Source organism: Carassius gibelio, chromosome B12 (assembly GCF_023724105.1).
Source record: "Carassius gibelio isolate Cgi1373 ecotype wild population from Czech Republic chromosome B12, carGib1.2-hapl.c, whole genome shotgun sequence".
Lineage (NCBI taxonomy): Eukaryota > Metazoa > Chordata > Actinopteri > Cypriniformes > Cyprinidae > Carassius > Carassius gibelio.
The window spans coordinates 9,556,370-9,580,501 of NC_068407.1; the positions used below are offsets into that span (position 1 = coordinate 9,556,370).

General features: G+C 36.9%; 5 protein-coding genes across 7 annotated transcripts in view; 1 reads left to right on the forward strand and 4 right to left on the reverse strand.

The window, feature by feature from the left end:
- Window positions 1–533: 533 nt before the first annotated feature.
- Window positions 534–2,662, reverse strand: LOC127969343 (ADP-ribosylation factor-like protein 4D). Its single transcript, XM_052571218.1, has 2 exons — window positions 2,500–2,662; window positions 534–1,795 (listed from the first exon to the last, which is right to left on the reverse strand). Exon 2 carries the CDS (start codon window positions 1,666–1,668, stop codon window positions 1,066–1,068), a length of 603 nt encoding a protein of 200 aa, XP_052427178.1. The 5' UTR covers window positions 1,669–1,795; window positions 2,500–2,662; the 3' UTR covers window positions 534–1,065.
- Window positions 2,663–4,871: 2,209 nt separating this feature from the next.
- Window positions 4,872–8,345, reverse strand: LOC127969342 (transmembrane protein 106B). The gene is made up of 8 exons (XM_052571217.1): window positions 8,178–8,345; window positions 7,341–7,507; window positions 7,136–7,199; window positions 6,863–7,016; window positions 6,623–6,763; window positions 6,449–6,492; window positions 6,310–6,363; window positions 4,872–5,276 (listed from the first exon to the last, which is right to left on the reverse strand). Exons 2-8 carry the CDS (start codon window positions 7,462–7,464, stop codon window positions 5,165–5,167), a joined length of 693 nt encoding a protein of 230 aa, XP_052427177.1. The 5' UTR covers window positions 7,465–7,507; window positions 8,178–8,345; the 3' UTR covers window positions 4,872–5,164.
- A 604-nt stretch (window positions 8,346–8,949) lies between these two features.
- On the reverse strand, window positions 8,950–19,228 carry LOC127968949 (next to BRCA1 gene 1 protein). 3 transcript variants are annotated; one of them, XM_052570459.1, is made up of 21 exons: window positions 18,994–19,228; window positions 18,518–18,580; window positions 18,329–18,347; window positions 18,190–18,212; window positions 17,840–18,022; window positions 17,600–17,677; window positions 17,269–17,483; window positions 17,009–17,128; window positions 16,601–16,852; window positions 16,192–16,351; window positions 15,855–16,100; window positions 15,646–15,768; window positions 15,481–15,556; window positions 15,257–15,367; window positions 14,021–14,197; window positions 13,815–13,934; window positions 13,170–13,626; window positions 12,971–13,053; window positions 12,378–12,444; window positions 10,291–10,393; window positions 8,950–9,834 (listed from the first exon to the last, which is right to left on the reverse strand). In XM_052570459.1, the coding sequence occupies exons 1-21, from the start codon at window positions 19,093–19,095 to the stop codon at window positions 9,655–9,657; spliced, it is 2,958 nt and encodes a 985-aa protein (XP_052426419.1). In that variant the 5' UTR covers window positions 19,096–19,228; the 3' UTR covers window positions 8,950–9,654. The 3 variants fall into 3 exon arrangements, 2 of the variants coding, with proteins under 2 accessions (XP_052426419.1, XP_052426418.1); XM_052570458.1 differs by having other exon boundaries at window positions 13,170–13,635; XR_008156175.1 differs by lacking the exon at window positions 8,950–9,834 and having other exon boundaries at window positions 10,311–10,393; window positions 13,220–13,635.
- Window positions 19,229–19,660: 432 nt separating this feature from the next.
- LOC127968951 (proteasome activator complex subunit 3-like) lies at window positions 19,661–23,310 on the forward strand. The gene is made up of 11 exons (XM_052570461.1): window positions 19,661–19,828; window positions 20,392–20,424; window positions 20,523–20,585; window positions 20,709–20,813; window positions 20,978–21,026; window positions 21,284–21,402; window positions 21,486–21,554; window positions 21,778–21,845; window positions 21,925–21,979; window positions 22,069–22,155; window positions 22,517–23,310. The coding sequence occupies exons 1-11, from the start codon at window positions 19,787–19,789 to the stop codon at window positions 22,595–22,597; spliced, it is 771 nt and encodes a 256-aa protein (XP_052426421.1). The 5' UTR covers window positions 19,661–19,786; the 3' UTR covers window positions 22,598–23,310.
- A 132-nt stretch (window positions 23,311–23,442) lies between these two features.
- LOC127968950 (src kinase-associated phosphoprotein 1) overlaps window positions 23,443–24,132 on the reverse strand; it is a 29,589-nt gene continuing 28,899 nt past the window's right edge. Inside the window, exon 13 of the mRNA XM_052570460.1 lies at window positions 23,443–23,956. The gene's annotated coding sequence lies outside the window, so the exon portion shown is untranslated. The remainder of the gene's footprint in view (window positions 23,957–24,132) is intronic.

Sequence of the window (24,132 nt, forward strand, 5' to 3'; positions counted from 1 at the left end):
GTCGGGACATTCAAAAACCATTTGCTCTCTTTAAACAATGCAAACCCCAAAAGAATACTAGATTTGCACCTGCAGCATTATAAATTATGTGTTTTGTGTGCCTTCGACTCTATTTACATACATCTCACTTTGGTTGTTTAATAAATCTTGTATATTTTGTCAGCAGATGTGATATAATGTTGCTTCCGCCCATTTCTAAACTCGGCTTCCGAACTGGGCTATAACACCAAAGTTACATCAAACAATGTTCTTTCAGCATCAATGCATTTCCTGTGGGATGCTCTCCCTGAACACAGATGACATCATCATGAGCGCCTGCTCTATTAATAGTTTAACAGGGGCTGTTTTCTGTTCCATCACAGCGAATGAAAACCTTATTTCATATATATTAGTGTGATTTTATGTTTTCAAGGCTAACAGCACATACAGAACAGGATTAGGTAACATCAAATAAATTATCATTAATATTAATATCATATTAGCAAATACCATTCAGCCTCAGGTATAAAAGATATGGCTTCTGAAACACTGACTGTGTCAAAGCAGTCTATAATTTATTACTTCTACAGCTTTACAAAAACTATTTACAGCAGATAAAAACAAAAGTAGAAAGTAGATGTGAAGAGTGAATCTCAGTGATTCGCTTAAGACTTCAGTTTCACAACTAGCATAGCGTGAACATTTATATGGCCTTTTATTATATCAGCACTGGCAATCAACTTAAAGTTTGTTGAAAAAAATGATGTCTGAAGTCTGCTGAAAATGTTGCCAAGCTATAATTTAGTCTCTTTCTTGCTTGAAAAAAAAAGGAAGAAAGGCAAGGACGTAGGCTTATATTCTGCTGAAACTACAGCCTGTCCCTGCCATCACATTTTCCTTGATTACAAAGGGGAGCTGCACAGCAATTACTAGGCATGGAAGAAAGCAGTTCAATACTGTGTGACACATAAAGGTCAAATCTATTTTCTCCGGACCACTGGGCCATCTGGAGCATTTCCTTCATTCAGGGATTCGATGCAAAATCCTACAACCGAGGAGCTTCGCAAACATGCCGTCCCGTTCAGCTCATCTTTTTTTCTTGCTGTGCCTCACCATTTTCTTTCGTTTGAGGATCATTTCATACAGTTTTTCCAAACTCGGTTCTAACCCCTGCCCGTCAACCGCACTGCATCCTTGCACATGGTGCAGGGTGGAGGCACTCAGTTCATGTACAGCCAAAACCTTCTCCACGTCAGAAACAGGCAGCGCGACTGGAAGGTCCTGTTTGTTAGCCAACACCAGCACCGGCACTCCCTGGTTCTCTGACGTGCGTGTGATCTTGTGCAGCTCCACCTTAGCCTCCTCCATGCGCTCCACCTCCGTGGAGTCTACTACGAAGACCATGCCGTCCGTCCGCCGCGTGTAGGACTTCCACAAAGGCCGAAGCTTCTCCTGTCCACCCACGTCCCACACCTGGAAGGTAATGGCACGGCCATTTCCCACAGGAACTTTAATCTTCTCAGTGTTAAATCCCTTGGTTGGGATAGTTTCAACAAATTCCTTCAGCTTCAGTCTGTAGAGAAGCGAGGTTTTGCCTGCGGAGTCCAAACCAATGACCACAACGTGGATGGACTGGAAGTTAGGCAGGAACGTTGTATTTGGGGCAATCTCTGTCAACTGGTTTCCCATGGCAACTTGGTTTTTGCACCCTCTTGTAAGGAGAAGTAGATTTGTCTAAGTGTTTGGCATTTGCACCTACTTCAAAGGTACTGGAGACAGACAGAGGAGCTGTAAGATCAGAGGCACCGTGTGGAACCTAATTAAGGAGAAAACAAAAGCTGATTATCATCACAGATATGGAAGTTATTTACAACTTAACCAGATTTGCCTTAGAGTTTAGAGTTAAAGTATATAGATCTATATGATAAAAATCTCTAAATTAAATTAGTAAAAAGGCTTTGGAGCCATTTTAACAATAGCTCAATGAAAGTCTCAAATTAGAATTAACAAAATATATAATAATAATAATTTATTTGAAGGTAAAAAACTGTATGTAATTGAGATTCTAGAGATTGCTCTGTATGCGTATATGCGTATTTAAAATTCAATTTTATCTTTAGCTTCATTTTACCTGTTTAGGAGACTGATATCAACAAAGATACTGTCTTATCACTTTCTAACAAAACTGAGAGAACCAGATTTGAAGATGGCTATTATAATTTTCTATACTGCAACTTATTTATTACATTTTTACCCATATAGTTTAATGTACATTTTGGGAGTGTCAACGTCTGTCAAAACTATTAAATCTGGTACCTTAGAGCATTTAAGGTTAAATAGTAAATATAAATATAAATAGTAAAATCATATTCGAAACAACTTTAAAAAGCATGAAAAAGATTTTTTACTACAATTTAAAATCAAAAGCAGCTTTGTCGAATAAATTCACCACATACTTGAGAAAGAAACCCGCAGCGTAGCAAGAACGAAAACCTCGCTTTTTAACATTATATCACTTACCTAAGAGGTATTTATCTTGTAACAGGCATCGTTTCCATTTCTCACTTTAAAAACTTAGGCGACCAGTTATCCAAACGACTCAAAACAATGCTCATTTTCCAGAGTCCCTCTTCCCTCTGATACCAGTGACCTCAGAGATGAAAGTGGAGCTGAGCGCACAAGAGCTAGAACAACAATCCCCGCATGTGACGTCAGATGAGCGCATCATCCCCCCTCGCTACTCCCTCTAGCGTTTGATTGTTCGGCGCCCGTACCGTCCTGTACCGGAGAGATATCCCATGTCAAGTCGTGTTTGTTTCCTGCCTGAACAGCACCTCTCTGTGGCGAGTTGGAGGCATCGAAACTACCAAGTATGTGATCCTGAAACGTGTTTTGTCTGTGCATGCCTAGTGCGAAAAAAGTTTGGGCTTATTTTTGCAATGACGTTTCAAACGTTTCAGTAACCACATAAGTTTATCACTGTGCGCTTAAAATGCTTATGCTATTTGCATCAGAAAGTGCATCTACAGAAGCCAAAAATCACGTTTTTATAGATTTAGACATCACAAAAATATATACTTTGAACACGACAAAATCGAAGATATTGTAACTTTTGTCTGTGCCTACAGAGCACGAAACAACGTTGTGGTTTTAATATGTCACAATGACGTTTGGTTTCAGCAGTAGTTTGTCACAATGCCAAAATGCTGTAGGCTGTTTGAAAGAGAAGGTACATCAAAGAAAGTCAAAAATCTATTTTTTAAAGATTTACACATTACAAAAAAACATATTCTTTAAATGCGTTTTGCCTTTAACTGGCTACAGGCGTCAAAGAATTTGACAAAAGGCTGTGAACTAAATGTAAGTTGCGAGGTATTACAGACTTTTTAATCAACTCTGCTCATTTTAAGAGTGTTTTAATGAATGTTTGTCTTTTTAAATACTGATAATAAACAGTGAAATGACGTGACATGCGCTGCAGTCGTTGCGTCAGCACGTTGTGAGTTACTGGACGTTGCTCGGAAACCAAAGCCGTGCTCGGACGCAGAGATCGGTGTGGATCTGCAGAACATCAGGACTTGGTAAATTGTGTCCACTGTTCTGCAAATAAGCTTTTTTTTTGGCATTTTATTAAGAAATTATTCTATTTAGTGTAGTTTGTCGTAAATTAGGACAAACTGTTGCATACTTTTACTTTGCCTGTTACATGCAGTACGTGTTGTAACGGTACTATCAGGTTTGCACTAGATGAATGGCACAGGACAGGACTAATTAATGTTACACTACAATTCTAAGACTGCATTGTTATGGATGGTTTGTTTACCTTATGGCATATAGGCCACTGCCTATGTGAATTCTGACTTGTAGTGGCAACATATATTAGCAGCTAAGAAATCAGTTCAGTGTTTATTTCTTTATGAGTGTAATGACAGAAGAAACATCTCAGCATCTGAGTTTGAATTTCATTAATCAGGAAATGGTCTCAGGTTACTGCACATTGACTTGGTCTCTGTTACAGCCAGCGGGTGGTGTAACATGTCAGCCATGCACTGGGAGGCCCGACGCCGGCAGCAGGTGCTGGACCGCAGATTATCTGCTAGAGTTATGCAGGTACCCATGTTAAAAATCCTAATTATACAGATTCAGTTGTAATATATTTCACATATATAGCTTGGATTTCTATTGCTTTTTGTAGGCAGGTAACCAAGATAAAAAGAAAGAGTCGTCTACAGCACAGATGACACCCTGTGAACCTGCAGTGTCCAGTGAGGCTCTAGGTAAAGCTGCTCAAAATAACATATCAGTGAGAACGTAGAGTCACCTCTTTAGAGTTGACTGAATTTAAATGATTAAAAAACTATTTAACAACAAAATATGGAATCCTTATCGGTGTAAACATATTATTTGTGTTCTTTAGAGGCTGACGAGCAATGCATTTGCAAGTGTCATGCCAAGATGAACAAAAGATACACAGTGAGTACATCACTGCATAATTTCTTTGAGATTGCAGTGGCTAAATTTAAACGTTAAATTCGTTTCTATAATGTATCGGTGAGATTCAACAATTCCAGTGGTGGTCATTATATATTTGAAAATGTAACTTTATTATTTTTATTATAATGGCAATTTATTATATCACAGTAAAGAGCTTATAATGTGGAGACGATCCAGAAAAAGCAGCATCTACATGTGTGCTTCATTTGTTCTAGTCTCTGCAGTATTCCCAGCAATGGTGAAGATGAAGGCCAGACTACTGGATGTCACCAACTCCAATTTTAAGGTTTATTTCATCTGAAAAACCTGACTTTATTGTTGGGTTTAATAATCCTATTTAAAACAGAACCGAGTGTCTTAACAGTTCTTGTTGGATTTGCTCAAGAATTCTCAACAAATAAAATGCAGGTCATTTAATGTGCAATTTCGTGTTGTGCAAATTTTAAAACATTTATATCATGTAAACACTAATTAACAAATCAACATATAAGAAAAGTGGTCTACGTTAACAACACACATTCATGGCTCCAGTGATATTTACAGTGTATCATATGTTACTATCATTATAGTCAAAAACTATTTAAATGAACTCTAGTAACCAATTACATAAAACGACAATCTTCTTGAAAGCAGCCTATTCTGATTATTATAACATCAGCATTCATGGTCATACATTGGCAGTGGTTTCGTCTCAAAGCAGAGGAAAATGAGGCATAGTTGAATTCACTCCACAGTCAATATACTCATAGGCATCTGTAGACATCTGCTCTGAATGGGACAGGTAGGAGACTTTGATAGTCAGTCTGTGAAGAACACAAACAACTTTACTTTAAATAATAAAAACATAAGTGTCAAATTAGCATATTAGAATGACTTCTGAAGGATCATGTGACACTGAAGACTGGAGTAATGGTTGCTGAAAATTCAGCTTTGCCATCACATGACTAAAACAAAAAGGAGCGGCTTTAAAATGACCCCCAACTTGAACAGTAGTTTATATATTTGACTATGACTATGTATTGTTTTATGTAATGCGCTTTATATCCTATTAAAAATTTCAATTTTGACCAAAGTGCACATGACTGACAGTCAGGGTGGGAAAAAAACTCCCTTGGTTTAACCACTGTGACCATTTCTGTGTCATGACTTATGACAAATTTGAGTAGTAACGACTTTTACAAAAACTTCAGTATTTCAGCTTAGGCTGGTCTGAGCTCTTTGAAACAAAAACTGATCTCTAGAGAACATTTAATGATAATAACTTGTGTTTGTGAGGTCTAAAACAGTGGTTAGGGAGCCTCTGGAAATTTCTAGGTTGTTGAGGCCCTCTAGTGGTCTTCAGCCCCCTGCTTGAGAACCAACACTGAGAGCACAAGCAACTGTATGTCAGTCCTGATTACAAGCATGCGTCATACCAAGATGAACATAGCTGCATATTTCTTTACACCGACTGCAGTGGCTAACTTGTTTAACCTGTTCCTGTAATGTATCAGTAAGATTAAACAGATCTAGTCACTAGATATTATCTATTTAAATATTTAACTTTACAGTCTGTTACTAGCTGTATACTGGCTATGGAGTTGTTTTATTTTGTCCAGCCCCTCTAAATGGCAATGTATAATATCAATGGCTGTTGACAGTTTTGTCAAACATGATTTAACATTACATGTGGATTGAAATCCATGTCTTTTGTTGAATAAATGCTGATAGTGAATAGCATTAGATACAAGACATCAACAAATGCTGACCAGTGTTCAGTGACTCGGTCAAATAGCATGCTAACAAAAATCTTAAAATAAAGCTGTATACTTTGATAAGATAAAGATTTATACTTACTGCAAATGCAAGAATAAGGTATGAATCTGAAAGGAACGTGACTTGCAGTAATTACTGTGAAAGGAAAACAGACATTGAAGAAAGTTTTTGAGAGTTTATGATGTCATATATAAATAGTACATTAAGAAGTGTGACTTACTTAAGGCCAGGGTCATCAATAACAATGTCAGCTATAACTTGAATCTGAAAGATGAATGACATCTTTATGTTAGATTTTTTTTAATTGTCAGGATTAGAAACTTTAAAGGACATTTTCTATCTAGTTTCAGATGCATTTAACGCATTTGCTACACAAGTTTGCATAAAGTTTTACCGTTTTCTGTGATCGAGGAGGCAGTACAGTGACACTGGGTAACTTGTTGTTGCCAACCACCATCTCGAAAATGAATGATTGCACACTAAGATTAACAGCTGTGATACTGACAAAGTTTTGGTTGGTAAGGTTCATTTCGTGCTGAAGAATGGATAAAATGGACAGAAGATTACAAGTGTTATACAAAAATAAATACACTGCATTTCATCAGGCAAATAAGTGTGTCCTCTACTCACTTACCGTGACCACCATTTTAACCGTATCTGGAGTGAAATAGATCATAGATGACTTTAGTTCTACAGATGACATATCCATACTCCGTGGGAAGAGGAAAAACAGGATCAGGGAGCAGATCAACAGGCAAAGCCCCACTGATATAAACACATACAGTTTCCTGTGGGAAGTAAAAGCATGTTATACATAACTGACATTACAATGCCCATTTTATTTAATTTCTTATCCCTGAAACTGAAAATTACAGACGTATAGTCTTTTTGTCATAAAGATACTGACGTGTGGTGAGGTTTCAGCCTTTGGTCGCTGCAAGGAATGACTGCCACAAGTTGGTTTTCCTGACCTGAGGATGTCAAGATAAGATGGACAGAATAAGGGTGAGTGTGTTAAAAGCCAACACTACAAATGACATGTTATTGTCAACCAATAATAAGAAAATGAGTTAATACAGTTACTTAATGTCAAGAGAATCACTGAAACATGCCTCTCGGGATGCGTCCTGTGCCCTGGCAGGTAGGACACGGATCCGTCTGTCCTTCTCCACTGATGCTGCCATAGTCCAACCATTTGGAAAGCCTCCGCTTCTCTCCGTTTTTATTCTGGGACATAATGTTGTATTTCCAGAAGATGAAAGGTCAAAACTAAAGACCTCTATGATAAACAAAGAAAAAAGCAAAGAAAGTATTTTACTTAAGGTTAGGGTGAAAGTGAGGGTACTGTTCTAGTTATGCATTACAGCAATGAACCAAACTGTCTCCAGAACATCCAAAGTAGGTCACACAGTAAAACGGCCCCAAATGAACAATAAAGCTCCACAACAATAAAACTCCAAAGATCATTATGAATCAAAGACCTTCAATGGTAGAGTTTCTGTGACATTAGAGCAAACATTTGGAAATTTTATATATTATATATGACCCAACGTTACAAACAAACCACTATGATAGCTGAATGTGCTGAAATTTTAAACTTATTTACAGTTAGCTAAATTAATTTTGTCGAGCTGTAAAACTGAAAAAACAACTGATGAAGTGAACTGAGCTCGCCTAGAAAGCATTTATAACAACTCAAGTCCAAACGCTTCTAGGCAGGCAACGTTTATGCGTTTAAAACAAACTCATAAAATGTCAAACTAACACTGTTTTAAGAGAGCTACAAGTGTACACAACCTCAAAGTGTCAAAACGGTTTGGCTGTTTTAAATCACAAAAGACTGGCTGAATTAATGTTAATTTCCTTAACCAACGTCATATCACAACTTCTCGTGTCATAACATTACTAAACGCGTTTGTCAAAGCTCCACAAAGCACTTTTCCACCTACCGTGAACTCATCGAAACATTCTTGTTTGATACCTCGCATTAACTGTTTCCCGCGGACTAAAGTTATTTTTTTTTTTCGTGAGTTACTGAAGACACCACACGCAACTTTCCTTCTAGACTCGAGTGTGCAGCTACCTCCGTCTTTGATTCTCTTCAGCTGTTTGCTGTCGCCATCTGCTGCTCATAATCGATACTGCGGGTTTATGGACAATCGTTAAGCTACGACAGCATTTAGCAGGGATTTGCTACTTTGAAATTATTATATTGGAATTAGTGTCCAGCCTTTGTAGAGATTTTCTAAACGTGTTGTGTGAAGACAAAAATGACCATTTTAAAATATTAAAAGTGAAATGCAATGTTTGTTTGTTTTTTTTTTCAAAAAAAAAAAAAAATCTAAAGGACTTCTATTAGATCTTGCTCCACTACGACAAACATTATACAACAAAGTGTTATTACAGAATTCAGTAAGACTCTGGGAATCAAATATAAAAATTATTCTTTTTTTTGGGGGGGGGGGGGGGGGCTATCATTTTACAATCAACAGAAATACCAAAGAAAATATCTTGGGGGTTGGGGAATCTGTGCTCACTTCCTGTCTCATAGGAGGAAGCTGACTAAAGGAGTAACTATTTTAACCTTTAGAACATTCTGTTGTTTCAGCAAGTCAGATGTTTGTACATTAACCAAACAAGTTTTGCTGATTGGAGTGATTTTTACAATAGCAAGAAGATTTGTGCTTATGCAATGCAAATAACTCAAACACAAAGAAAGAATAATGGAATGTTTTTTATTCACGGTTTTAGACACAAAAAGCCATGTTGCTAAGCCTTCAGTTCATAGTAATACATTGCACATGAAAATGACAAAGATGTCCAAAATTGGTGCCTAGCAAAAAACTCTTGACCAATCACTGGTTGTGTTAAGCATGACTAAAACACTCATTGCACATTCCTATAAGTCTGGCAGCCCAACACCTTAGTGTGACATGTGATTTAGTGTGATTTAAAATAAGATATACAAATATAGAGGTCACTGTGACAAATAACAAAATCAATACAGGCTTTTTTATTTATATCTTTTCTCTGAGAGGCAAAAGTGCTCAAACAAATCAAAACCCTCATGGGCATTGTCTCAAATTTATCCTCTTATCTAATCAAGCAGTACAAAAGATACCTGAAGCCTAGCTAACAACAGTCTTTATGTGTTAGTAGGGCACACACACTGAATAAAGAAAGCATTAAGACCTTCCGTGTCCTATATAAACATGAACCTAAAATGTTACAATCAAGTAATTGCATCACTGCAGCTATGGTCATTTATAGCGATACAGTTCTCTTTTTTCAGAGTCCAAACTATTTCTCTAACAAAACAACATCAGAGATTATTTCATCATCACCTCACTCCTGTTCTGACAGAATGCTGCAACACGATGAAATCATTTACAATTCTTACACTTTATTGAGGTTGCTTGTTGCTTCCTAATGTCTGGAGATGTGCCATTCGCTGTCGGTTAACTGCACCAGCTCATTGACAACATCAAGCAAATTGTAGTGATGCTTCCTCAGCAACCTTTGATTGAGTGGCTGGTTACTGAAACCCATCTCCTGCAGAACAGCCATCATGGAGGCATCCTCGCAGGCTGGGTCAACAGCAGGCCGCTGAAAGACAACGAAACCAAAGTTAGTATGTAAAAGGTCACTCACATGCCAAGTCTAGTATTTAGAGATAAAAATAAAAACATATCATAGTTTCCCTAAAAATTTTAAGCATCCCGACTATTTTCAACCCTGACAATAAGAAATGTTTCTTGAGCACTACATCTGCACATTAGAATGATTTCTGAAGGAAATTCTGAGTGTCATGTGACACTGAAGACTGGAGTAATGGCTGCTGAAAATTCCCAGGAATAACGTAATTATAATTCACAAGATTACTGTTTTTCATTCATTTTTGATCAAATAAAGCCTTGGTGAGTATAAAAGACTTATTTCAGAAACATCTTGCTGACCCCAGTCTTCTGACAGTAGTGTAATTAAAAGAAAGTCACTATATGGTGGCTGTTTATGCTCTGGTCTGTCTAGTTTGTTGTGCACTGATGAGGAAAAATATCTCACCTGTGCAGGTGTGCTCTGGCCTGTAAAGAGTGCTTTATAAGCAGAGGCAGCCACAGAGAGCGCTCCCTTCACCAGTCCCTCTGTCAGACCACCGTGACGTGCCCTGCAGAAGAATAAAAACAGGAACAAAAGGTTGTGTCATAATAGTAGCGTGCCTAAAAACAGAAGTACTTGAGACATTCATGAAACCATCATGACGCAAAACACGAAGAACTATTTATTTAATTTTGGTCCTCACAGACAATCAATCATACAAAAATAAATAAAGTTGTACATAATAACCGAAAAGGTGTAGGCTGAAGCCTCTGCTTATTAAGCCTACCCTTTGTACATAATTATCAATCAAATGAGCAGCACTTTTTCACTAGTAGTGATTAATACAAGGCACACATACATATACAAAGTATATAAAGAAAAAATAAAAAATTATAATACCCGTTAAATTAAATAATTATTAACCACCTTGTTTTAAAAAAATTTCTTGAATTTACAAAGTGAATTACACAATTTTAATTCCGTATGCAAATTATTCCATAGATTAACCACTTTGACAGATATGCATCTATTTTTTGTATTAGTTCTTACCCTTATTTTTTTTTACAAATGCATTCCTCTTATTCCATACTGACTTTCTCCTATTTCAAACAGCCTCTGGATACAGTTTGGAAGCAAATTATTATAGACTTTATACATTGTCTGTACAGTATAGAAATTTACTAAATCAAAATTTTTTAAAGCATTTAAATTACTAAACAATTGATTAGATGGCTCGTGATAGTCAACATGTTTTACAATCCTTATTGCTCTTTTTTGTAACATATACATTGGATTTATATTGGTTTTATATGCATGTCCCCAAACCTCCACACAATAGATCATGTATGGAACTTTGAGCGCACAATACAAAATATATAATGAATTTTCATTCAGAATGTTTAGTTTTATGTAATATTGCAATGGATTGTGACATTTTTCTTTTTACATGATTAATATGTGGTTTCCAACATAATTTCTGATCTATTATAACACCTAGAAATTTATTTTCATATACTCTATTTCCTCATTGTTAATCCTAATTTTAACTTTATTAATACTCTTTCGATTACCAAATATTATGAACTGTGTTTTACTTAAATTCAATGACAATCTATTATCATCAAACCATTTTTTTAAGATCATCAATTCAATTTTCACTGTATTCAGAAGCAGTTCCAAATTTTTCCCTGAACAATATAAATTAGTGTCATCAGCAAACAAAACCATTTTTTATATTTTTGACACTTCACAAATATAATTTATATAGAGTACAAACATTATGGGGCCTAACACTGAGCCCTGTGGAACACCACAAGTAACTTTCATTAAATCTAATCTAACATCATTTATTTGGACAAATTGATATGTCATCAAGGTAACTTTTTAACCAAAAATAGTATTTGCCTCTTATACCATATCTTTCCAGTTTCGTCATTAATAGACTATGATAAATAGTGTCAAAAGCTTTTTTTAAATCCAGGAACACCCCCACAGTATATTCATTATTATCCATTGAAATGGAAATCTCTTCTACCATTTCCATCACTGCCATTGAAGTTGACCTATTTGCTCTAAAGCCATACTGATGTTCACTCAATAGTTTATGTTTGTCTATGAAGTTGTCTAGCCTACACACAAATAGTTTCTCCAAAATTTTAGAGAACTGGGAAAGCAAAGAAACTGGTCTGAGAAGAGAAGAGAAGCAGCTTACTTAACATCCACAACAGTGCTAAACGGTGTGCATATTTAAAGATATTTTTTATATAAAAAAAAGGTGTTATGTTAACCATGCTATGACTACAAAGAAAACAGCTGTGGTCAACCACAGGAGACATTGACTGCAGAGCTACTTCCTTTTCTGCTGCATTCAAGCTCTCAGCTTGAGAAAAAGGTGCATTAAAAAAAACTACATTTAAATTAGAAATTTAAAACCTGATCTTTCTCTCTTTACTAAAATATATGCATCCTGCGCTAAATATTATAATGTGAAGCCTGCAATGCATGCAAGCAGAACAATAGCTCAAAAGGATGACCTCGATGTGTTGTTTTACCTGAGATCCTGGGAGCCGCAGGTCTCAAAGGCACTTACAGGGGCCTCTAAACAAACTGATCTGCAACCTAGGGCAAAGAACATATTCAATTCTGTCACATGTTTTTATTTTTTGTATTTTTTTAAATGGCTTAAAGCTACATAACTAGTTTAGCTACACAACATTTAGATAAAAATGTCCAAGACAATCTTACTGACTATTTGAATAAAACAAGGTACAAAACTAAAAGAAATATGCAAAGTATGTAATAATACATATTTAATAATTAAATAATAATTTTTACAACGCTTTGATTTTGTTTTCTTTTTTTTTCTTGGTGAATTCTTCATACTTCCACAACTTCAAAAACTTTTAACCTAAAAATGCTTGATACTACTTCCAAAACAACACATAAATAAAAAGGAATTAGAATGTATGTTTACATTTATTAAAATATATATATATATAACATTGTATGATGTTATGTTACAGTTGCATACAGTTGAGAAACAGTTTGATTTATATATATATATATATATATATATATATATATATATATTTTTTTTTTTTTTTTTTTTTTTTCACACAACTAACACTGAGTCATGGAAACTCACCACTTGAGTCATCGTCAGGTTGACATGAGGTGTTGTCTTCAGAGGCCTCTGTTCCTGACTCAAGATCATGAGATTTCACTGATCTGCAAAAGAATCATGAAGAGATAAACAAATGAAAGTTGGTGCATAATAATACATTGCATTCACTCCAGATTGTTAATTAGAAATATTTTTGTGGATTCTCTGAATATTTTTTAACCTGTGGGTTTGAAGAGATGGGGGTGGCGAAAGAGCTATGGGTGGAGGTACCATCTCTGGAATTAGTGGAAGAGTGTCCAGTATCTGAGAGGTGCAGAGCATCTGGTTCAGGCTGTTTTGAAGAGCTGGAACAGGGATTGACTCCATGTTTTCTCCTTTGGTCACACTGTGGATTTGCAGTACCTCTGGCTCACTGGTAAGAGGGACGGCAGGCTGGGACATGTTTGAGCTGTACATCGATTCTCCCAGGGGCCTGGAAGTATCGAAGCAGTCAGGCAGGATGACAATGTAGTCATCTGATGAGGCAGCGGACACCTGGCTGCTCACCTCATCCCACTCTCCTGCTTCTTCTTCTTTTTTTTTATCATTTTCATGTCCCTTTTGTTCTACTTCCTCTTCATTCTCGTCCTGTGCAGCTGGGTCGGTATAGAGGTTTTCATTTGAGCCAATCAATGCTTCTGAAAAGACTGTGAAAATAGCCAAGAGTAAATTGAAAGAAGGAACAGCTCAAGCAGAAAAGGCATGTTTACTAATAGAAAGCCCAAACGGAAGGTCAAACTGCTATTATAGTAAGTGTTGGACTTTCAGTATGTTTAAACGACAATGACATTAAAAAAAAAAAACTACAAAGGAAGAACATGCGCACCTGGCATGGCGGGTTCCTCTGTTATAACAGGGACTGGAGCTTCAGGCCTGTTTATGATTGAAAAAGGTCTGTCGTTCTTCACCAGTAATGATCTCTCTTGAAAGCGAGCAGCCTCATGAACTGTAAAATAATCAGAAGCAAAATTTTTGGATAAATAAGCAAAGCTCTGAGTTCTGCGAGCACTGATACAGCAGACGGAAGCTCACCGTCATGCCTCCTCATGTTGGGCCGAGTCCTGCGTTGAGGCTTGCGCTCTGGTTCCTCCTCAAGAGTGAGAGAACGAATCACAGTCTCGCACACAAACTGGGTCCCGCTGATGTCTTCATCTCCTTCCTCACTGCCGGGAACATCCAGAAGTTCATTCTGTCTCTGAGGCTGCAATGCTAACAGAGAACAAGCCACATTCGTATCAATAACCTGACAATGATTTAATCACAAAGGCTTTGATTCATAAACAGATCATTTTAAATCTGGTTGTAAAATGCAAAAAAACTAATTAGAGGTCATTTATCCTCCTGGTACATTGTGCTACTCTGAAGTTTTAGTAGTAAAGTGAGTGAAAGAAAAAATAAATAAATAAAAAAACAACACTAAAATCATTTGTTGGCTAAGGCACTTCTAAGTTAATTTTGACCTACCGTTCAAAAGGTTGGGGTGAAGAAATTAATACTTTGAACTGATCAAAAGTGACATTTATATATACCTAGTATAAATTAAATCATTCCTAAAAACTTTACACATCTTCACTAAAATATAAAAGGGATAATTGACCCCAAAATTTACATTGTCAGTAATTACTCCCCCTATTGTCGTTCCAAACTCATAAGACATTTGTTCATCTTCGGAACACAACATAAGATTTTTTATGAAATCAGAGAGCTTTCTGTCCTGCATAGACAACAACACAACTGAGACGTTCAAGGCCCAGAAAGGTATTAAGAACATAAAATAGTCCATGTGACATGATATCAGTTGTTAATTTTATGAAACTACGAGAATACTTGAAAAGAAAACAAAGAAGGACAAAGGTCTAACAGGTTTGTAATTACATTAGGGAGATTAATTAATGAGTTTCCATTTTTGGGTGAACGATCCCTTTAAGCAGCACACATATTCTAACCACTGATAACGAATAAATTACATTTTAAAATATACTAAAATAGAAAGCAGTTATTTTAAACCATAATATTTCACAATATTACTGTTTTTATCAAGTAAATCCAGCCATTATGGGCTTAAGAGACTTTCCAAAAACATTCAAATCTCACTGACCCCAAACTTTTAAACAGTTTGTACGTCAAATAAAGATTTACGAGTTTATGAATAACAAATAAGTAACTCTGCATTTCTCTGCTATTTAGACATTACTTAGATATAATCAATAGTGGTTATTATATGCAACTACAAATCAGTAAATCAAATTCCACTTAAGATGCTCTAACCTTGACTTTTTTTTCTGCCTGAATGTCCAGCCTCGACTTTGCTCAAGCCCATTCCATGCTTTCCAAACAAGGGTCCATTATGAGGAAGTGGCGATTCACAGGGGATCATATCTGAGGAAATTACACAATCACTCTAAAAACGAGGCCAGACTAATTATGTACATGATGCTGAGGAAAAGACCCTGAGGAAATATTACATAATTGTGACCAGTACGAGGCCTTACCAGCTGGAGTGTTGGCTGGGACTTTCTCGATTTCTTGCACAATGTTTATATCCAGCAACTCAAAGGACAACAGATCCTGGAGAACAAGAAGACTTTGGACATTAGTTAAGCAGACATCATTGAACAAACATAAGGTGGCATATTTGTGTCCGAAAAACGCACTACCTGTGCCATCAATAAGTCCACAGAGGGGATGTAGTGTTCTCTCCGGGAGCTGGTGGAGGTTTCACAATCTCTGGTGCCTGACCAGAACATGCCATCTTTCCTCATTAGACAAAGATCAGTCCTCTATAAGAGAGGATATTACAGTATTTGATCTCTTAAACTGGCAATATTTGAATACATTTAGGTACTGTGGTTTAAAGTTGACTCACCAGTGATTTGCTGCAGTGGGTGGATTTCTGTTCAGCACTTGGCACCACCACAATGCTACACCACACTCTCGGCCCAAACTGCACCCCGCAGTGTGCCAGGCGCCAGTGAGACGTGTAGGTGCCTTCCAGCAGGGGCGCTACAAATGCCACACTCACCACACCGACCTGACCCGGCTGCAGAAAGGGCACTGCGACTTCTTTTTGCTCACGTGATCCCAGGGTCAGGTTGCCCCACATAAATTTCAACTACAAAAGACAAAACACACATGCAAACGCAGCCCACAACGTGTTTGGAGACACATTTTTTTTTCAAGCTATGGTGAGTTTCAAAAAGTACCTTGGTATCCGAAGTCCAGCTGATGTTGCCAGTGTTCCTCATCTTCCAGTACTTGATGAACTTGGTGCCTGGCTCCAGACAAGTGCCATCTGGTAGATTCTCATCCAGAAACAAGGCAGTCATTGTGGGCACCAAGGTGGAGCAGGAGACCTTGGGACCCCTGGTTTGAGTGCACAGAGGATCGTCAGAACAGCTTTGTTTCAGCGTCTGTCTTTTCCTTGAAGCTCATATCAAAAAAAGTACAAAAAGGACGTAATACATAAAGGCAGCGGGTGCATTTTGAGGTAGTTCCATCCACTTCCCAGCGATAACTCAACTATAACAGACAATGTGATAATCTTGATAATGATTGTTCTGGGCTGGGTAGGGAGGTCAACCCAGCCCTGACCCCTCTCAGTGTGGCCCTTACTCTGGACTGGATGTTTGAGGGTCTGGGCACAGGGCCGGAGCTGGGGCTGATCCTGGGCCTAGAGATGTGCCGGGAGCAGGGGCTAGGCCCGAGCAGCTGGTCCCATTGGAGGCTCCATTCCACAGCAGACCTCTCTTCTCCAGCCTCAGCTTCTTCTTGATCTCCTTCACCTCGGCCTTCAGCTGCCTCCGCTCAGCTTTCAGCCGCTGTCTCTCTGCTTTTCGCACTGTCCTGTCACCCCGCCTCAGAAACCTAGATTTGGTTCCAGAACCAATAAACTGAGAAATCAATTCTAGAGTTGGTCCCAGAACCAAAAACTGGAATCAGATTCCGATCCTAAAATTTCAGATTTAAACAGCCCTAAAAAACATAACATTGTACTGTACACAAGTGTTTATTTTGGCTTGCCTCGGTTCCGGAGTAACTCCACGTTCAGGGACAGATAGAGGAGTCCTTGTTCTCTTTAGGTTGTGACTGGGATCGTGTTTATGACTACATGGCTCACATAAGATGCAAGATGGACAAACACTGCACACAGAAGAAGGAAAATGTTTCATAGTAAGCTTAATATTTGAAATCCTGTAATTCAATTTTTTTTTTTTTTATAATGTCTGCTTATTAAATATTTTTCAATATCATCTGTAAGACAACTTTTAGGTCATTCTCACCTGCACTGATATCCTCCTCCAGTGGCTGGTCCTTTGCAACTACTGCAATTCGGAGTTGAGCTAGAGGCCCTTAGTGTGGTGGAGCTCGTAGCTTTTTGAGTGCCAGAGGTGCTTGGCTCCTCTGTAGGAGGATCCGAAGCTCTGTGTGTGCAACACTGACCAGAAAACTCACTACACATCCTGTCCACCACCTCCCTTACCACTTGATCTTTGAACTGCAAAGAAGATTGAGAACAATTTGGACTCAACATTAAGTAAAGCGTTTATTATGACATTCTAGTTTCTTAAAAATCTATAAAATTCTCAGTTTGACTTTTGTAGGATACAGTACCCTGTCCATGTAGGATTTAAACCATGTTGGTACTGCTTCCTCCTCGGTTTTCATCCCTTTGTTTTCTTTGGCCACAGCCTGTTTAAGAAAAACAAAAGAAACCAGTTTTCTCAGTCTGAAATTATTTCAGACTGCAATAAGGACAGTCCATTATTATTCACAACATCTTACTGAACAAGTAATGCATGACTATAAAGATAGCATATAGTCATTTTAATTAAAAGACTACAAACTGCTTACCGAGTCCCGCTCGGGGGTCACCTGGGTCTCCTTGTCTGCCATCTTGACCCTTGCTCGATACGGCGGAGCCGGTCTGGGATCTATCTTTAGTTCTTTCAGATCTGCCTTTACTGCACCACCCTCTGCCTGACCCTTCATCTTATAGACATTCATTTGTAACTGGTTGGCCTGTTTAAATCCACTCTAAGGGAAAAAAAATAATTATAACAACATTATGTTTAAAGCCATATTTTTATATATATATATTTTGTTATTATTATTAATATTATTATTATTATTATGATAACAGCATGGTGCAGCTTTGGCTTGTGCATCACACAAAAGATTGAAAAAAAGACTGGTGTTCTTACCTTTAGAGCTTCTGTATATTCATCTGTGATAATATTAAAATAGAATAATAAATAACAAACAATAAGATTTTATATTTACTATGATAGCAATATTTGAACACTACAGATAACATATTTGGTGACTGAATACATTACATACCTTGACTGTTTATGCACACCTGTAAATATAAGAATACAATATCAATAGAAGTACTTTTGAAATTCATAATTATGATAAATCATTACAAATTCATTCTTTACAAAATGCAATCCATCAATGTAAAACTATAAAACCACAGATATATTCAAAATGATATAAACTCGTTATTAAATTATTATCATTATTTACCTCCTCGTTGTCCTCGTCAAAATATTTCACTTGAAAATGGCTCAAGCCGAACGTAGTTTTAATCTAGAAGTTATAAAAAGGCATTAAGTCAGGTAACAAAGCACCATCAGGAAATGCAGAATTTGCTAAAGACGTCGAAGAGTTACAAGCAGATTAGAGAGAAAATCGATATTCTCCTATGTTACTCTTTATTTACAAGCTGTCATCTGATTTATATGGCCGCACATTAAGGTCAAGCACAAATGACAGATATTGTTGCAATTTATATCACTAGAGTTTGTATAAAACAACCAACTGTGATATATGTTCAGACATATCTGCTATATAATAGGATTACATGTTTTGACTTAATGTTAAACGTCTTATACCCCACGGTTATGGTTTGTTTATGTAGGCCTCGGCCACGGCCTTCCAGGAGCAAGAAATGTAAACGTCCCCACATAAACGCCAGCCAGCAAGGCTTAATGACTCCTTACCCAGGCCTCCACAGTCTCCCACTGTGCTTTGTTCGTGTCCAAGACTGGAAATTTCTTCACGTTGCCCCTAAAATTCACTTTGACAGTGACGGGGAGGTTCATGGCTGTCAGCCAGAGTCAACTAACGCGTTTGATGCGGGGATGTGACGCTCTAAATTCCCGCGGTGGCGGGCACCACTGTCAGACTTGTCTTTTGCATTCTTGTTTACATCGTTGGATTCATACACGCCCCCAACATACGTCAGAGGAAGTGTCTTAAAATTACTTACTTGCCAAATAAAGATATGTGTAAAATATATATTTTCATTTGTATTATTATTACAAAATATTAAAATAAAATACTTAAATACTAGTAAACGTATTTAACTGGTCGTTATAGAAACTAAAATTGGGATTACATTAAATAATGTTTTACAGAGAACAATATGACGCGCGCATGCACACACTACGTCTTTCCAAGTCGTCCCGAACATAGACATATGAATAGATACCGTCTTTGCACGGTAGATATGCTGATTACAGCGATACGTCGGTATACACTGTATGGTACTGGTTTGGTATTGCCATGAATGTCAGATGTTTTGCATATTCCAGATGACATCAAATTAAAAATGAAAGAAGAGTAAATATTTCCGCAGATGAGACAGCTATGTATTCCCATCTATGGTCTCGAAGCGTTTACGTCATCTAGAAGCGCGCGAGTGCCTTGTGGCTGACAGCAGTTAGTGAGCCACACGGTTAGTTAATGCTTTAAGGACAATCCCTTACTACTCTCATTTATTGAATTAATACGATGTCTTCGCTTCTTAAGGTGGACAATGAAATCAAAACAAAGGTAAATATCTCGCCTCTTCCTTTATTTAAATACAGAGCGCTCAGATGAGTTGTTTGTAAACGTTAGCTCGCGGCTAGCCGGCTTGCGCGTGAAGCACCTCGTGAGCGTGTTAGCTAACTTTTACGCGCACATATGCTTGTGAAATCAGTTGTAAATTAAAACAGAAAGTACATATTGTAATAAAGTATGTGAGGATTATACATATTAAATCTTCAGAGTGAAGCCAGAGCTCCCACATGCGCGTTAACCGCGTGTTTTTAGCACAGCAGCATGTCGCTGCGGTAAAAGCACATTACTGTTAGTGGTTTTTAGCACGTTTTTGACACCAGTAAGCTAAAAGAATATTTAAATAGTTTATTATGTTGGTAACAACTCGATTACATGGAACATGCTGTAAAGTGTCAACATTCAGCGTCTTAAAAAGAAGGGCCGCCGGTTGTGTTTTTCCTAAAAGCGATTGACTTTTAAAGGCACGACATTATTAATTGTGAAGACAAAAATCGATTTGTGGATTGTATGTCTTGAGGATGATATTTATATATCAATATTGCTTGTTTTGCCAGGTTGATGCTTTCAGAGAACGAATTACATCTGAGGTGAACTACTGCACTTTTCCAGATTTTATATATATACATGTATAAATGAATGTTTCCGTGACTATTGGACGGCTTATTGTTTAATTAATCAAATTTAGGCTGAAGACTTGGTTGCAAACTTTTTCCCGAAGAAACTGTTAGAGCTTGACCAGTTTTTGAAGGTAAGCTTACTAATGAATTCATTCTTGACTTTTACGACTTGGGAATTGCAAAACACACGAATTTGTGTGATAGCCTTTTGATCCCTTTTTTTTTTTGTTATATATATATATTTTTTTTAATAGGATCCCACAATTAATATCCGTGAGCTGAAAGAAATTCATTCAGAGATCAATCTGACTGTGCCAGACCCAATTCTTCTTACAGACATCCATGATGGGCTTGAGGGGGTAAGAAGCCATTTTTAAGTTTCTTCTTCAAAGTCAGTCAAAAGCAGCTTAGGTTAAAAGTGTATAAAGTCTCTGGATAGGTTTCTTTTGTTTTGTGCAAAATAATTTCTGTTTGACATGAACCAAAAAGTTCAGCAAGTAACCTTGAAATATTTTCTCAATAGCAAAATGCTAAAAAGAGGAAACTCGAAGATGGTGCAGGAGATGATAAAGGTGAGTTTTCCTGCGGCCTGCCTAATAAAAAAAAAAACAGCGTCTTGATTTTGGCAAATGACTCAAATAAATTTGAAACGCATTGATACCAAAACACTTCTCTACATTATCCTGTGGCCCGATTAACTTCTGGTATTAAGATGTAAACACAAACCCTATAAAAAGGTTTAAAAACATTGAGTTTGTCTACCCGACCACCTCCAGATGTAGTTGAAAACGCGTTAGATTAAATTGTAATGTCGCTTTTCTGTTTGTAGTTGGCGGGACCAAGGTCTTTGTCATGCCTGGTGGAATGATGAAAAGCAATGGCAAACTGGTGGAACTGATTGAAAAAGTCAAGCCTGAAATCAGAACTCTCATAGAAAAATGCAACACGGTAACGCCATGCAACCAAAATATTAGACAAGCTTTAACTCTTTAAGTGTTGTGGATAAATGTTATTTCCTTTGTTTTTTTTAGGTCAAGATGTGGGTTCAGTTGTTAATCCCAAGGATAGAAGATGGCAACAATTTTGGCGTCTCAATTCAGGTATGGTGTCACATTTTTCAGTTCTTAATTTGCTACACTAAAAGCCTTTTAACAATGTGAGCTTTGTTGTAGGCAGATATAAAAGAGTGAGCAGTGATTCCTCATCACTTTTGTCATTTAAAAGAAATGATTCCTTATCTTTGGTCCTGTCTGGGAATGTCAAATGAAAAAGAAATGGTCAGCCATTTAGTTGGAGTTTTGATTTTGTTTATCCTCATAACAGGAGGAGACGGTGGCTGAACTCAGAACAGTGGAAGGGGAAGCAGCTTCTTACTTGGATCAGATATCCAGGTATGACATATCAATATTAGTCAAAGTATGAATAAGACACTTAAGTTTTTCTTGATTTAAAAAATACTTTGTTTTACAGGTACTACATCACAAGGGCAAAGCTGGTCTCCAAAATAGCAAAATACCCTCATGTTGTAAGTCATATCTAAAGTACACGCATGCCATTTAGATCAGAAATTCAGTAGTTAATTTATAAATGTGTAATATATATTTTGACTTGCAGGAGGATTATCGTCGCACGGTGACCGAGATTGATGAGAAAGAATACATCAGCCTCAAGATCATAGTGTCAGAACTGAGAAATCAATACGTAAGTATTGCTATAACTCTAATAATCCAAATTATTTTTTATTTTGATGTACAGAAAGAAGTCTGTATGTTCAATGGGGAAAATTTTTAAGTTTGCCCACTTAAAAAGAAATGAAGGGTCTGTCATTTTTATGGTATGTTTAACAATTTCTAACCTTTTATATAATGTGTTTTTTTCTGGATTTCTGGGTCGATATTCTGTCTCTACACGTTAAAATAAACATACCTTAAAAAGTACAGACCCTTCTTTTCTGTGTAAGTGGGCAAACTTACAACATCAGCAGGGGATCAGATTAATATTTTCCCCACTGTATGTCTGGGAGTTGTTGTAATAACTAAAGTAAAAAGCAATTGTCTTGCAGGTAACATTACATGATATGATCCTGAAGAACATTGAGAAGATCAAGAGGCCGAGGAGCAGCAATACCGATGCTCTGTACTAAGATCCCCCTCCCCTTTCATTCTTGGCCCATGTTCCACCATTTGGAGCTCGCTTTAGCCTTCAGGTGGCTTTAGAGCAGTCCTGTCACCCATTATACCCAGGCCAAGAGAAGGACCGCTCAATCCGGCCTGATAGAACATGCCATTTAGGATAGAATTGTAAACTATTGTCACTATTTTAAACCCTTTAAAATTAGCCCTTTTTTGATTTTTTCTTTTTGTTTCTTAATGGACAGTATAAATGTATAAAGGCAGAGCCTGAACATGTGTCCTGAAGAAACTGTCTCAGATTTTTCTTTATTTAATTAAAGAAACGTTTCAACAGTGGATTTCATTTATCTTTTGCAAAGCCAAATTCCATGTAGTTCTCCATTTCAAGTGTGTCTGAGCCTCCTTAGGGGTTAAGTGATTATGGATCTACTCATGATGGTTGGTTTCTCCGGTCAAGAAGCAGAGAAGCTCTTATTGATGCTGCATTTCACTAAAGCAGGTTATGTTGTTCATCTGAAATGAACATGTAGGCTGAAGTGGAAGCGAGGCAGTTATTGTGCGAGGTGTTATTTGGAATGTGTGCTGACAGTTATTACGTGATGGAATATTACATTTACATCTGAAATAACTGATTCATCAAATTCTGGAAGCTTTTTATGGTTTATTTTTGTTCAGTTTTAAAAGTGATACATTTTGCTGAATAAACTATTGTTTTTACAATACATTTAAGGCACGTCATTAACTGCTGTGATAGTGTTGTGCTTTTTTTTCCCCTCTCTCTCCATATAACTCATTTGATTAGCAGTCCCTGTATGAATACTAGTAGTTACATTTTACACAAAAAAGTACACAAGAACAAAGTGGCAAGGCTTTTTATTTGACTTAAACTGTGATATGACAGGTTATTTTCATGAAGTAAAATACACTAAACTAAACAATCTCAAGTGCAGTTAAGAAGACCTTTCAACTTACTAAATAATAACTTATAACAATGTTTTTTTTTGTAGTTATGGCCTAAATTGTACATTTAAAAAAAAAAGAAGTTTGAAAAGAAGTTCTTGCTCTACAATTTTTTTTTTCATTTGCAGAAATGTGGCTTATGTTTGAACAAATCGGAAAACCATGACAGATTTAGACAAGCCTCTTAGTGTACACTAATCATGCAATATATATATATAAAAGGCTTTTATATACAAAAAAAAAAAAATAAAACCTGATTTGATCTCAGGAATTAGGTTCTAGTAATAGACTAAAATGCAGTTTTAATTGAATTTACATGCTAATCTAATCATTGACAGTTTCCAAACCATGACAGGTGTTGAAGTGTTATAACACTGAACATTCTGTGATCCCGATCACGAAAAGCAAACCTAGAAGAGAAAACATATTTAACGCCAGTTTGAATAATATACTCTAAATGTGTGGGTCTAAAATAATGCTGCCATTTCTTTGAAGTTGCAATAATTTCCAGCAGGTGTCAGCATGGAGGAATTGGTTTTAATGTTGAAGCGATTTTAAAAAACTTTAGAAACTTTAAAACAGTGGT